The sequence below is a fragment of the Artibeus jamaicensis genome, unplaced genomic scaffold (genome assembly GCF_021234435.1).
Source record: "Artibeus jamaicensis isolate MK-2021 breed Jamaican fruit bat unplaced genomic scaffold, CSHL_Jam_final contig_241, whole genome shotgun sequence".
Classification (NCBI taxonomy): domain Eukaryota; kingdom Metazoa; phylum Chordata; class Mammalia; order Chiroptera; family Phyllostomidae; genus Artibeus; species Artibeus jamaicensis.
The window spans coordinates 3,266,234-3,281,540 of record NW_026521509.1 but is presented as its reverse complement, the minus strand read 5'-3'; the positions used below and the strand labels follow the sequence as shown (position 1 = coordinate 3,281,540).

The following is a 15,307-nucleotide window of genomic DNA, read 5'->3' as shown; positions in this document are numbered from 1 at the left end:
TTTGTTAGCTCACTTGGTTCATTTTATTCCACATAGGAGTGAAATTAGATGCTACTTGTCTTTCACTCACTGGCTCATTTCACTGAGCATAATGTTCTCCAGGTCCATCCACACTGTCCCCAAAGGTAAGATTTCCTTCTTTTACAGGTGCATACTATTCCATGTGTACATGTACTAAGTTGTTTTATCCACTCATCTACTGATGGGCACCTGGGGGGCTTGTACATATTAGCTATTGTAAAGACTCATGTCCTGAGAAGTGGGGTGAAACCCAGAGTGTGGAGGGAGGCAGAATGGTCCAAAAGGTGGGCATTTAAGGGTTGGGGTGGAGAATTCTGGGAACAAAACACATCATTTTGTGTTACTCCTCATCCACTTGATGTTTGTCCAGTTCAATGTAGGCCTCAAAGTAGAGAATATGGGTTACTAGTCATCCTGGCCAAAGCAACACACCTGAAGACACAGGTTCCTCAGAATAAAATAGGTACCCAATGAGCTTTCTAATCTTCATCCACTTTTTCCTCCCCATTGTCAGTTCTAAAGGCCTCACCCTAAGCCCACCACCCCCTTGTTCTTGCTTTCCCATCCTGAAGCAGGAAAGAAGGCTTTTAATAAAATGCTCATGAAAATGGCCTCTCTACCACTCCCCCATCTGCTGAACTTGCCCCAACACTGTGCCTCCCTCCACACACCCTCATGTGGCAGGTGTGCAGATCTCACACCTCCCCCATCCCCTGATGTCACAGGTGTCCAACCCCCATGTCTGCCCATACACCACACACACTGATGTGGCAGGTGTCCGACCCCCATGCCTCCCCATCCCCCCACATTGCCCCACCCCCTGCCTCCCCACCCCCTCCACACTCCCAGATGTCGCAGGTATTCACTGCGTTCCCACCCACATGGGGAAACCACGCCTCCCAGAAAGCACTCAAAAGTCAGCCTATTCCATAGCCCGGTGTTTTATTGAGGTGGTGGGTTATCATTTATGCCTCACTCACATGGCATATTTTCTCGTCCAAGCTTGCACCATAGTATTATACTTGTCCCTATCCTTTAAGTACATTCTCGCAATGGATGGGATTAAGGCATCATCAAGTTTCGGGTCACATAGCATGGAGCTAATGGATAACAATACTTTGGATGTGGTCAGTGTGGGAGACCACTGGGACTTGAGAATATCTATATGGATATTCCCTCTTCTGTCGATATTGGGATGGTATATCCGAGTAGTGAAGTAAACCCATGGAGGGTGAAAGGGGTACTCGCATGGAAAGTGTATGTTGAGTGAAAAGATTCCTCCCTCATAGGGGGTGTTAGGGGGACCCATGATGACCCCCCTCCATGTGAACATGTCATTCCCCACCGGCCCCGCGGAGCACAGGAGAGGGGGGTCCTTAGTGATGTCCATCAGTTCCTTCTCCAGGCGCTTTAGAGCTGTGGATGAATCCCCGGGAACTGGCCATGTCTCTGCATTCTGGTAGAGACAAGGGGGGACCACGGGTTAGGGGGGGTACCATGGGTTAGGGTGGGTGTAGCTTAAGGGGGCCAAGGTTAGAGGGGCAGCCACCCCCAAGTCCGTGGGTAAGAAGGCTGGAGCCGGGCTGTGGGGTGTGAGGGGTGTCAGGGGACAGGGATGGTGGGGGGAGGGGGGAGGAAGGGAGAGTTGGGGACTTGGCTGGACCTGAGGGGCTACTGCTCACCTGTGTCCCGCTGGACCCTGGCACTTCCATGTCTGCCTCCTCCATGTCCGCCTCCTCCATGTCCGCCTCCTCCATCTTTGCCTCCTCTACCTCTTCCTCTTCCATTTCTGCCTCCTCCATCCCTGGCTCCTCCATCTCTGCATCCTCCATCGCTGGTTCTGCTTCTCAGACCCTGAGTCCAGAGGCTCTGCTGCCGGGACACACCGCCACCTCGCAACAGGACCAACCGCTATTGCCGGGCCACCTGCCTCTGCCGTTGACTGTCCCCGTGCACACTGGGTGCCTGGAAACAGGAGGGAATATGCTCTGTGACGTCAATAGGGCCTGCTCGTGAAGCCAGGAAATCAGTGGGGGGCGGGGCCAGGGGAGCTAGGGGGTCTAAATGAAAGGGGGTGGATGGAGGGAGAGACCATGGAGGGGAATGGGGGGGTGAGGGTTCATGAAGGTGAATGGGGGGAGGAGGACAGAAGGATGGAGGGTAGTAGGGGCCATGGAGGGGAATGCCGAGCTCTGGAAAAGCAGGAGGGTCCATGGAGGTGAATGGGGGAGGTGAGGAGAATAGTAGAGACCATGGAGGGGAATGGGGGGGTTGGAGGGCAGGAGGGGAAGGATGGGAAGGACCATGGAGGGGAATGGGGGTGTGGAGGGTAGAAGAGTCCATGGAGAGGAATGGGGGGTGGAGGGTGGGAGGGTCCATGGAGGGGAATGCAGGGAAATGGAGACAGTGGAGGGCAGGAGGGACCACTGAGGGGAATGGGGGGTGGGACCAAGGAGGGGAATGATGGGGAGACAGGGCAAGAGGCCAGGGGAAGGTGAAGGGGGCAGGGGGGGAAGGAGCCCAGATTCCCTGGCTGGACCACCATGGGCACCCTGTCCTGGGTAGTTGGGTCTCAGGCACTCCCCCACTGAGAGTCACCCAAATGCAGAGAAGCCATTGGTTCCATGAATTCCCGCATCCCTCACTCACCCAGACTCACCTCCGTGAACGCTTCCCCCCCTGGCTTTGTGCTAATCTCTCTCCCGGCCATTCTTGCTCCTGAGCTCACTCTCCCTCTCTTTCTATGGACACAGATGCCCTGGAGAGTGAGCTTCACACGTCCCCACCCTTTACTCCCAGATGCGGCCTGTGTGCTTCCTGGGAGAGACAATCTCCTACATATTCAACTTCAGTCCATGTAACAGCAATACCATACTTTCCCACCTTCTAACATAACTTTTCATAACATTTTGGTAAGTTTACTTTTTATGAAGAATTAAAGCCTTCAAAGAGCCAGTCTGCAGCCAGAACCAATTTCATTTTTCAGAAACTGACAGGGAAAGCAGGAGGAAGGGAGGAAGAAAACCAGTCACCCCCGAGGATATCTGGGCACTGTGTGCATGTTTCTTTGTAACCACAATCATTTGGGCAAGTAGTGGTCCCTGTAACAAGTGCAACTGCAGAACCATGTCTTTCACTCACGAGGACGTCTAATAAAGGTGTTCATTCACATGCAGCCCTCTTTGCTGGCTTGTATGCGTGGCAATGGACAGCCAAACAAGCACCATCGACACAGCTTGAGCTGTAACCCATACCAATTCTTTTGCAGGAAATAAGCAATAATTTAATAAGGCTTTCTTAAATTCTGGCAAGAAATCACATTAGAGGAAGCAGGCCACAGTTTCATTTATGATATACCGGACATTCTTCAAGGATGGAAATTCCTTGCTATCAAGCTAGTTATCTAACACCTCTGTCAGCTCATGTGGGAAGGCCAGGTCCCTGTCTGCCAGGACTTTAAAAGGGACAATGTAGATGGCTGAATGGGTCTTGCAGTAGCGTATCATAAAATGTTAATTCATGGAAAGAAACGTGCCCACATCTCTTGTGTTATACAGTAGCAAACAAGGACTGATGTGTAGGCTTGGGAACAGTGAAACTACCCTTGTTATTGTGATACCAAATTTTAAATTCTTTGTCTAGAATAACAGAAAATTTGTAAGAAAATTGGGAAAGAAAACCAGGGCCAGTTCTTTCCATAGCAAGCATAGACAACATGGCACAATGTTGAAGAAAGCTTCTGAAATTCTCTTTTTTCACAGGGATGAGAACTGAAACTTATTTTGTGAGGCCATGAACACAGACCAACCTTTTGGATTGGGTTGGGTGTCAGGACATGTCATCTTGTGTCCATTCTCTTTGGGAGAAAAGGGTGGCAGTAACCCCCCTACCCTTTCTGAGATCAGAGCCCATGGAAAATACTTCCCACATTTGCTCTCCATCCCCGGTTCAGCGGCTCAAATTCAGGAAGAATCGTTTGTCACAAGACTATGAAAATAGACTTCAATGAGTGTGTGTGCTGCTCATGTTACCCCTCAAATCTATCTTCAGCAAGGCCATGTAGAATGATCTCGCTAAAGCACAAATCAGTCCCTATCGTAGTTTTCACAGCCTCTCCACCTGCAGAGTGAATTCCAAAGTTCAGGGCTGTCCAATTCAGCAGTCCGCAGGGAAAACTCCACTTAATTCTATTTTGCTTCGCATGATTATTTGTGTGCCTACAATATAGTATGTATTATATACTCTGTTGGCTTTGCCTGTACACGTGTTCATTGGCCAGTCTGGCAGCTCTTTGACGAGAGGGTTGGCCTGTCACTGTTGTCCTTCTCTCCTGGGTAAGTGCAGGCATTCCTGAAAGGGTGAGTGGCATGATGCACACACTGCAATTGATTTAGAGAGGTGATCACTCTAGTTCATTTTCGTTTATTTACCTCAGCAAAAAATTGGGTTAGAAACATTGTGTGATACAAGGTATTACATACAATAAAAAGAAAGAGCTATATAGTGGAAATATGTTGTGTTAATGCTCCTTTGACAAATTCTCAATGGCAGGTCAAAGTGCTGTAACTGTGATCTGACATAACATATTGCTTATCATAACTTTTCTGAACATTTTGGTAAATTTATTTTCATGAAGAATGAAAGTCTTCAAAGATTCAGTCTGAAGCTAAAAGAAATTTAATTTAATTTTTTAATTTATTGAATTGAGACAAAGAGAGAGAGAGATTTATCCCACTTTCTTATGCATTCATTCACTTCATTCATTGGTTGATTCCTGTATGTGCCCTGACCAGCGATGGAACCCGCAACCTTGGCATATCACAGTACTACAACCAGCTGAGCTACCTGTCCAGGCCTGAAGCTGTACTTCTTGAGAAAGGGACAGAATGGAAGTTAGGGGGGGGGGGGAAATGGTACATTTGGCAACCTGTAAGGAAGAGATAGAAGCAGAAATTGTTTCTTACCATTTTAAAATTGACCAAGAGGTGGGCTTTCTAGAAAATTAAGAAGATAGTGTATGTTTAAATCATCTTGCTAATTAATCATCTTTGAAGGATATTCTTTGCCCCATTCTTCAGTTATATGGAAACTATAATATTTTAATAATGGCTATTGCAGAAATTGATTTTTACTTTCGTCCCTTCTTGTTGCAGGAATTCTTAGTAAATTAATGAATTGCTGTGGTGTGGATCTCAAGAAGGACTAGCGCTACTTCCGCCAAGATGGAGGCATAGGTGGATGTGCCGTGCCTTCTCACACAACCAAGATTAGAGAAAACTAAATAGTAGCAACAGAAAACATAGCCAGAACACGGAAAATTGAACTTTTCGGAAGTCCGTTAACAACAAATTCTTCAGCCTGACTGGTAAGGGGCGAAACCAGCGGCTGGTGGAGCAGGGTTGCACAGGAGGACTGGGCCAGACACACTCAGGCCCGCGGAATCCAGGCGCAGGGTCAGACCTAGTGAGCGACCCAGCGAGCAACCAGGCGAGCGACCTCGGGGGAGACAGCCGGGCCCGGGGCTGCGTGTTGACTGAGGTCGCACATTTGTGCACGGGTGGACAGGCGAGGGAGTGGGTGGTTGGACCGGGCCGGCAGGTCCCCACGGCAAGCGGCAGTGGAGGGCGCCGCCATTTCCCTGCTCTGACCCCACCGCCACATACAGCGTCATAACCCAGCTACTCTGAGTGGCCCGGCCCAGGTGAACCACCTAAGGCACTGCTCCTCCGCACCCAGCTGTGAGAAGCGGCAGAGGGGGTCGCCATTTCCCCACTCTGGCCACGCCCCCACATACAGCGTCACAACCCAGCGACCTGGGAATCCAAGGCGCTGCTTCTCACATTTAAAGGGCCCGAACAGACCAGGAATGGCGCAGGAGGATCTCAGAGCCCCAGAGCCAATAGATCTAAGCGATGAAGAAATAGCAAAACTCACAGACGCACAGTTTAAAACATTGGTGATCAGGATCCTCACAGAACTGGTTGATTATACCGACAAATTAGACAAATATATGAAGGCAAAACTAATTGAAATGAATGGAATTGCACAGGACACCAATAGCAATGAAAAGGAAACTGGGACTCAAATCAATGGAGTGGACCAGAAGAAAGCAAATAATGGCCAAACAGAAAAGAGTCAAGGAGCAAGAATTCAAAGAAATGAGGAGAGTCTTAGGAACCTCCAGGACATCTTGAAACGCTCCAACATCCGAATTATAGGGGTACCAGAAGGGGAAAGGCACAGCCACCAGTGGAAAACTTATTTGAACAAATAATAAAGGAGAATTTCCCCAATCTGGCAAAGGAAATAGACTTCCAGGAAATCCAGGAAGCTCAGAGAGTCCCAAAGAAGTTGGACCCAAGAAGGAACACACCAAGGCACATCATAATTACATTAGTCAAGATTAAAGTGAAGGAGAGAATCCTAGAAGCAGCAAGAGCTAAGGGGACAGGCACCTACAAAGGAGTCCCCATCAGACTGTCAGTGGATTTCTCAAAAGAGACCTTACAGGCAAGAAGGGGCTGGAAAGAGGTATTCCAAGTCATGAAATCTAAAGACCTACAACCAAGATTGCTCTATCCAGCAAAACTTTCATTTAAAATGGAAGGACAGATAAAGTGCTTCTCAGATAAGATCAAATTCAAGGAGTTCATCATCACCAAGCCCTTATTATATGAAATGTTAAAGGGACTTATCTAAGAAAAAGAAGTTAAAAAAACATGAACAGTGAAAGGACAACAAACTCACAGTTATTAAGAACCACACCTAAAACAAAAGCAAACTAAAAGGACAGCTAGATCAGGAGTGGAAACATAGAAATGAAGATCTCAAGGAGGGTTAGCAACAGGGGAGTGGGAGGAGGAGAAGGGGGGGGAGAAGGTACAGAAAATAAGTAGCATAGACAGTAGATAGAAAATAGATGGGGGGCAAGAATAGCATGGGAAATATAGAATCTAAAGGACTTGAGACACATGGTCATAGACTAAAGGGAGGGTGATGGTGGGGATGGGGGGTAGGGTGGAGGGGAATAAAGGGGGAATAGAACAACTGTAACAGCATAATCAATAAAAAAATTTAAAAAATAAAAATAAAAAAACAAAATAAATAAATAAATATCACAGAAAAAAAAAGAAGGACTAGCAATATATGTGTATATACTTATCTTCAAATGCTGAAGTGAAATAGCAGAATAGGTAAATATACGTTAGGCCAACAGTCACAGCCATGGCGTGGACTTCAAGGTGGAATTTACCTTGAGCCAACAGTCTTTCCCCTAGAGTACACTTTTGGGTCATTGGAACCAGATGAAGGAAAGATTTTTTTCTATTTTCTGTAGTATCAAATTATTACCCCTGTTATTAGAGAATGATTAGCAGTTTACTTCAGTTTCTCCACTTAGTTAAATTGAGAAACAGCGGGCGTACTATGACCCACACAGTATTACAGAGAAACTAAGCAGCTGCTACTCTTTTGTATCCTGAAATGGAACTTCCCTACCCCCTCCCCAAACATTTCCGGAAAAAAGAACACTTTTAAATTACCAGAAAATAGCAAAGCTCATTTAATAAAGGCGTGAAGGATCCAATAAGCCAGATGAAGAAATAAATACTTTTGAGACTTTTTCATTCATTGTGTGCTTTAAATTCCTTAAAAACACTCATTTCTTAGATTTTATTCTGGGAATTTATCATCTTACGATTTATGAGAATGCCTGGCAATGGGTTTGTTTGAAACTGACATTGTTAACAGATTTCTTGGCATCGAGAGGAGCAAGCACCTCAGTTTTTTCCTGCTCTTTGAGAAAATGAAGGCCTGAATGCAGCAGGGTCAGTGAGCCTCCAATGAGGCAATTATGACGCATGACTTATCCGAAAGTACTTATTTTCCCTGAAATGTCAACATATCTCAAGAGCATGCAAGTTTTCCAACTTTAAGATGAAACCTGCCTATCATCACAACTTTGCCTTTCCCTCAAGAAAAATGTATGTACAAATACTAATGATTTGTTTACTAGCTTGGAGCAGGGTGATACAGTGGGAAAGGCATGTCATCTGTTCCAAAGCTTCCCTTTAATATTACAAGGTCATCTCCTGTTTAGCTCTGAATAATTATTGATAATTTTTTTCAAAAGAAAGCATCAACTCCAAAATGCTTATTTATATCAGAAAAGTATATAATTTGGGGCCATGGCTTCTATTTCTTTCCCCAATTATCCTTTTTGATATTTGCAAATATAATGATATTCACATTATTTGTGAAGGTATAAAACTCTAAGTCCTTAATGAAATTGCCCTATGGAGTTACATACAACTATCGAATGTTTGCTAGAAGGCGTTTCCCAAACTAAAAGTTCCAAGAAGTCTTCTTTACTTTTCACATTTAAAGCTATGACATTTAACACATCGGGATAGGGAAGGCCGGGCTTGATGTCCTCATCTAATAGAAAATGAGAATTCCATACTTACAGCCTGACCTCATACCTGTTGTATTGAGTTTCTGAAGTGGCTGGAGGATTGGTTATAATGGTTTTACCTATCAGACATTATGGAGATACCTACTTCAGGGCAAAGTGCCAGAGTTATAAATAATACTCTGATAAGAATCTAAATTGGTATTACTGGTCCTGTTATTTGAAGGTATAAATATATACATGAATTATATATAGATATAGATAGATATATAGATACAGATAGATAGATATATGGTTTTTTAAATATACTTTTTATTGATTATGCTGTTACAGTTGTTCTGTTCCCCCTTCACTCCCCTCCACCCTATCCCCCGTCCCCACCATTACCCCCCTTTAGTTTATGACCATGTGTCTCAAGTTCTTTAGATTCCATATTTCCCATACTATTCTTGCCCTCCCCCTATCTATTTTCTATCTACTGTCTATGCTACTTATTTTCTGTACCTTCTCCCCCCTTCTCCTCCCACTCCCCTGTTGCTAAGCCTCCATGAGATCTTCATTTCTATGTTTCCACTCATGATCTAGCTGTCCTTTTAGTTTGCTTTTGTTTTAGGTGTGGTTCTTAATAACTGTGAGTTTGCTGTCCTTTCACTGTTCATGTTTTTTAAACTTCTTTTTCTTAGATAAGTCCCTTTAACATTTCATATAATAAGGGCTTGGTGATGATGAACTCCTTGAATTTGATCTTATCTGAGAAGCACTTTAACTGTCCTTCCATTCTGAATGAAAGTTTTGCTGGATAGAGCAATCTTGGTTGTAGGTCTTTGGATTTCATGACTTGGAATATCTCTTTCCAGCCCCTTCTTGCCTGTAAGGTCTCTTTTGAGAAATCCGCTGACAGTCTGATGGGGACTCCTTTATAGGTGACTGTCCCCTTAGCTCTTGCTGCTTCTAGGATTCTCTCCTTCATTTTAATCTTGGCTAATATAATGATGATGTGCCTTGGTGTGTTTCTTCTTGAGTCCAACTTCTTTGGGACTCTCTGAGCTTCCTGGATTTCCTGGAAGTCTATTTCCTTTGCCAGATTGGGGAAATTCTCCTTTATTATTTGTTCAAATAAGTTTTCCACTGGTGGCTGTTCCTTTAACCCTTCTGGTACCCCTATAATTTGGATGTTGGAGAGTTTAAAGATGTCCTGGAGGTTCCTAAGCCTCTCCTCATTTTTTTTTTTTATTTCTTGCTCTTTGACTCTTTTCTGTTTGGCCATTATTTGCTTTCTTCTGGTCCACTCCGTTGATTTGAGTTCCAGTTTCCTTTTCATCGCTATTGGTTTCCTGTGCAATTCCATTCATTTCAATTAGTTTAGCCTTCATATGTTTGTCTGATTTGTGACTACAATCAACCAGTTCTGTGAGCATCCTGATCACCAGTGTTTTGAACTGTGCATCTGAAAGTTTTGCTATTTCTTCATCACTTAGAGTTATGGGCTCTGGGGCTTTGAGATCTTCTTGAGCCATTTTTGGTCTTTTTTCGCCCGTTAAGTACGAGGAGCGGAGCCTTAGGTGTTCACCAGTGCAGGGTCGCCAGGTTGCTGAGTTGTGATGCTGTATGTGGGGGCAGAGTCAGAGCGGGGAAATAGTGGTCCCCTCTGCTGCCTCTCACTGTGGGGGCCTGTTCTGTCCCGTCCCACCATCCACTCCCTTGCCAGCCTATCTGTGCATGAATGTGCGACCACAGTCACCCCGCTGCCCTGGGCCCTCACTGAGTCCACCAGTGGCTCACTGGGTTGCTCACTGGGTTGTTCACTGGGTCCACCTGTTGCAACCCCATGCCTGGGATCCACGCGTCTGAGTCTGTCTGACCGAGTTTTCCTTTGCAACCCTGCTCCGCCAGCTTCTGGCTTCGCTCCTCTTACCGGTCAGGCTGAAAAATTCATTGTTATCAGGCTTCCGAAAAGTTCAATTTTCTGTGTTCTGGCTGTGTTTTCTATTGCTAATATTTTGTTGTCTCTAAACTTGATTGTGTGAGAAAACACGGTGTCTCCACCTATGCCTCCTCATGGTGGAGTTTTTAACACATGCAACCAATTCGATTTAAAAATTCTTTGATTGTATAGATCTCCTGTTTTATAGTTTAAAATGGGAGATATAATTCACATAACACTAAATTCACCATTTAAAAGTGTAAGTCAGTGGTTTTTAGTATATTCACAAATTTGCATAACCATTTCTATTATCTAATTGTAAAACAATGTCCTTACATCAAAGAGGATCTTTCTACCCATTAGCAGTTATTCACCACAACCCTCTCCCCCAAATTGTGGTCCTTACTAATCTATTTTCTGTCTCTAAAATGTATCTATTCTGGACATTTCATATAAATAGAATGAGACATATAATCTTTTGTATTTGCCTACTTTCACTTAGCATAATGTTTTTAAGACACGTTATAGTGCAACTCAATACTTCATTCCCTTTTATGGTCAAATAATATATAATTGTATGGATACATCACATTAGGTTTACCTAATGGGCAGTTGATAAAGCTTTGAATTTTCTCTACATGATGGGTATTATAAGTAATGCTGCTGTAAACACTGGAGTATTTGCTTTTATGCAAACATATATGTTCAGTAATCTTGGCTATATACCCAGAAATGGTGTTTCTGGGTCAAATGCAAACTCTATGTCTAACTATTGTTTCTTTCCTTTTTATTGACTTTATTGGGGTGACCCTGGTGAACAAAATTATACAGGTTTCATGTGCAAAATTCCACAATACATTCTCTGAACTCTGTACTGTGTGCTCACTGCCCCAACTCCAGTCCCCTTCCATCACCATCTGTATCCCCCCCTACTTCTGCTAATATTATTTTGGACCTGAAATTTGTACTTTGTTGCTTAAAATTTTGAACAAAAACATTAAGGCTTCACAATTGCAATGCCAAAAAAATAACTCTTAAAAGCACCTTTTACTAATAAAGTTACTAAAACTGAGTAATTTCTTAGAGAATGCTATGCTATTCTAGGGGTAATAAAGATACTGAATAGTGAAAATATTCCAGTCAAATGGAAAGGCTTGCATACTTTAATAGAAGTTAGGGGAGCTTCATTAATTTGATTGCCTTTGAGTTTATGTGCTATCTGTATGTAAACTTAAACCCAACAAAATTAGATTTTTTTATTCATAATATTGTTTTTTTATGACTTGGTTATACTTTGCTTGTGTAACATTTCATTGTGTAATGTAATGTTACTTACATTATACTTTGTTACATATACTTTGCTTGTGTAATCTTTTATTACATAAAAGATTTCTATTTATTAGATTTAATGATAAAGAAGAAACATGACACCTGAATACTATTTTAGCCCTGACTGATGTGGCTCAGTGGGTTGCAAATTGTCCTGTAAACTGAAATGTCTCTGGTTTGATTCCCAGTCAGGGCACATGCCTGGATTTTGGGCCAAGTCCCCAGTAGAGGGTGCAAGAGAGTCAACCACAGACATTGCTGTCTCTCTCCCTCGCTTCCCCACTCTCTAAAAATAAATAAATAAAGTCATAAAAAATACAATTCCACATTATATAATTTATTATTTATTGTTTCATTAACATTGAAGTAACTGGCAACACATAATACAAAAGAAGAAGATGGCTTGAACATGACAGGTGCAAAAGTAAAAGGAACGAAAATGCAATATACAGTATTAAAAGTATGAATTAGGATAGCTTTTGGTTTTTTTAAGGCAATGTATATAAAAACAGTGCTAGTTTTCTGGCACTAGTGACTTCTACAATTTCGAGTTCTCAAAACAACTGTCAAAGCAATCAGCTACTATATGTCAACGGTGCAGACTCTATGTTTGGATGACTCATCTCCTATTGTAATTGTTCCAGTTAATTTCCTACTTGCCATCCTGTTTCTTGGCTGATTATTCCCAATATGACCTATTTTTTCATCATAAATGCCCTAGGTCATAAGGACCAGTTAGTATATCTTTTATTTTATTATTTGCTAAAGATTTTACTTCTTTATTTTTAGAGAGTAGGGAAAGGAGGGAGAGAGGGAGATAAACATCAAGGTGTGCTTGCCTCTCTCACAGCCTCTACTGGGGACCTGGCCTGAGACCCCAGTATGTGCACTGACTGGCAATCGAGCCAGTGACCTTTTGGTTCACAGGCTGGTGCTCAATCCACTGAACTACACCAGCCAGGGCTCGGTTAGTATATCTTAACTTTGAGCTTATTTCCATATAAGAGTTAATAAAATGATCTTATTTGGTATTTAGAGCAGGCAAATTCAGGTATTTTTTTTTGTCCTTATAGCACTGATGTTAGGAGTTTGTATGAAGCTTCCTTGCTTACCAGAGTTGCTGTGTATGATAGGAATGTGGCAAGAGATATTACAAAGTCAGAGGTAAGTGGGAAATATCTGATAACTGTTTCAATCAGCTAGTGAAACTGGAAAAGCCTGTATTCATGCTGTCTGTCATGTACCAGACCCAATAAGCAGAGATAAGTATTGAATCATTATGGGCACTTTATTCAGATGGCTAGCAATCTGAGAAGACTGTGGGTTCATCTTAACAGACTGTCTTACTTTTCCTTTTAAGCCACCCTTTGTATAACAGAGAACAAAGTGCAGTAAGGGGTTTAGAATTCAGGGAAATTAGATTAAAGAAATGGCAGCATTTTCACCCTGAGCTGTTAGCAGTCATCTGTTGTTGTGCCCCAGGTGGTAATCTTTAGCAGTGCCCCAGGAGGTCGGCTGTTTCTCCTGGGAGCCGGGGTAGACTGCCCGCAGTTTCTGAAACAACAGCTTTGACACCTGCATGACCTACTAGGTTATTAACTGTTTACCTTAAACTAAAATTTTCCAAATCTTGAGTCCCTCATCAATAGCTTCCCAGCTGTCAATAATAAAGGGCTAAATAAGTTGGCTTGTTTTAAATTTTTTAAAGATTCTGCACTTCCTGCAATCTGTTTTCAGGTAGTAAGTATATGACTTAAAATACCCCACAAATTTTACCAAGAGATTAAAAACTGAAACTGTATTTTTAGCAATAAATTATCTTTGGAGAATGTTTCTGTGCTTTTGATAGCAATATTCCCTTGTTCATTTTTCACCCAGGAACGAATATTAAATATATTGTGAATGGCTATGTAGCAAAATTTCCCTGATTTGGACCAGAATGAAAGTATCAGCTCATTTTTTATTTAACATAATACATTCATTTTTAAATTAAATTCATTGAGTTAACATTGGTTAATAACATTGTATATGTTTCAGGTTCACCATTCCATAACTGCTTTGTCTGTGCATGGTGGATCAGCACCTGAAGCCTAGTCTCCTTCCATAACCATGTAGTTGACCCCCTTAACCCCCTTGACCTGCTCTCTCAGCCCCTACAGCCTTTCTTTTCCTGTAACTGCTGTGCTATTTTCTGTGTCTATGAGTATGCTCGATGGTTATTTTGTTTTCTCTCCCACATATGAGTCAAATCATGTGGTTGTTGTCCTGTTTTTTTTTTCTGACTAATTTCAAATGGATATTACTCCTAGAACAGGGCTAACAGTGTTGCAGCTTTTAGGACATCAAGTTATTTGCCTTAATATTTATTATAATTATTACATCAGATATCTGTGTGTACGTTAGTGCTTCTACAATGACAAATGATGCATGTGGGGCAGTGGTGGAGGATAAGACTGGCCAGGTAGGTAAGACCTAGAAAAGAATAAAGGGTTTTGGCCTTGGTTGCTGTGACTCAGTGGGTTGAGCACTGGCCTTTGAACCAGTCACTGGTTCCATTTCCTGTCAGGGCATATGCCTGGGTTGCAGGCCAGGTTCCCAGTACGGGGTACATGAGAGGCAACCACACATTAATGTTTCGCTCCCTCTCCTTTCTCTTTGCCTTCCCCTCTCTAAAAATAAAATAAAATAAATATTTAAAGAAATAAAAGGCTTTGTATACCATATTTAGGAGTAATGATTTTTTAAAGATTTTATTTATTTAGAGAGAGAGAGGTGAAGGGAAGGAGAAAGAGAGGAAGAGAAACATCAATGTGTTGTTTCCCCTCACATGTCCCAGCTGAAGGCCTGGTCTGCAACCCAGGCATGTGCCCTGACTGGGAATCGAACCGGCAACCTTTTGGTTTGCAGGCCTGTGTCCAATCCACTGAGCTACACCAGCCACGGCAGGAGTAAAGATTTTATACTAAAAATGATGTAGAGGTATTGAAGAACATTACACAAGGAAGTATCCTGAGCAGACGTGAGTTTCGGAACAAGTGAAATACTATTATTTCACAAAAATTTTTCTACAGCCGGCCAAGATGACTAAGACAGAAATTGGCAGCAAAAAGTGGGGTTCTGTGATAACAAATACTTAGAATTCAGAAGTAGCTTCAGAACTATCTAATGGAAAGAGGCTGGAAAATTTTTCAGTGCATGCTGGAAAAAGATGATATTGTCATGAAATAATGGCTACAGGTGATCGTGCTGAATACTTGGAAGAGCTGGAAAGAAGCCTCTATTTCCTTAAAGACTGCATAAATCATCAGCAAAAAAAATGTTGGTAAAAAGGTGAATGGTAAAGGTCTCAGGCACAAATAAAGGACATTTTGGAAACACAAGGCAAGTTGGTCCTTTTTAAAGTGGCAAAGAACTTGGTTGAATTGAATTTGTGTTCCAGGGTTTTGTGGAAAGTAGAATTTATGAGTGATAAAACTAGATATTTAATTTACAAGACTTCCAAGCGAAGTGTTAAAAGAGTGACTTGGTTTTTCTTGACTGCTCTGGTAAAGTGTGAAAAGAGAGAAATGTATTGAAGACAGGATCATTAACTGAAAGAGGGCAGAACTTAAAGGTTTGGAAAG

At 42.6% G+C, this 15,307-nt stretch overlaps 1 protein-coding gene across 1 annotated transcript; it reads right to left on the bottom strand.

Moving 5' to 3' along the window:
* Positions 1–997: 997 nt before the first annotated feature.
* LOC119050959 (ubiquitin-conjugating enzyme E2-17 kDa-like) lies at positions 998–1,444 on the bottom strand. The gene has a single exon (XM_037147485.2). The coding sequence runs from the start codon at positions 1,409–1,411 to the stop codon at positions 998–1,000; it is 414 nt and encodes a 137-aa protein (XP_037003380.2). The 5' UTR covers positions 1,412–1,444.
* Between the last annotated feature and the right edge of the window lie 13,863 nt (positions 1,445–15,307).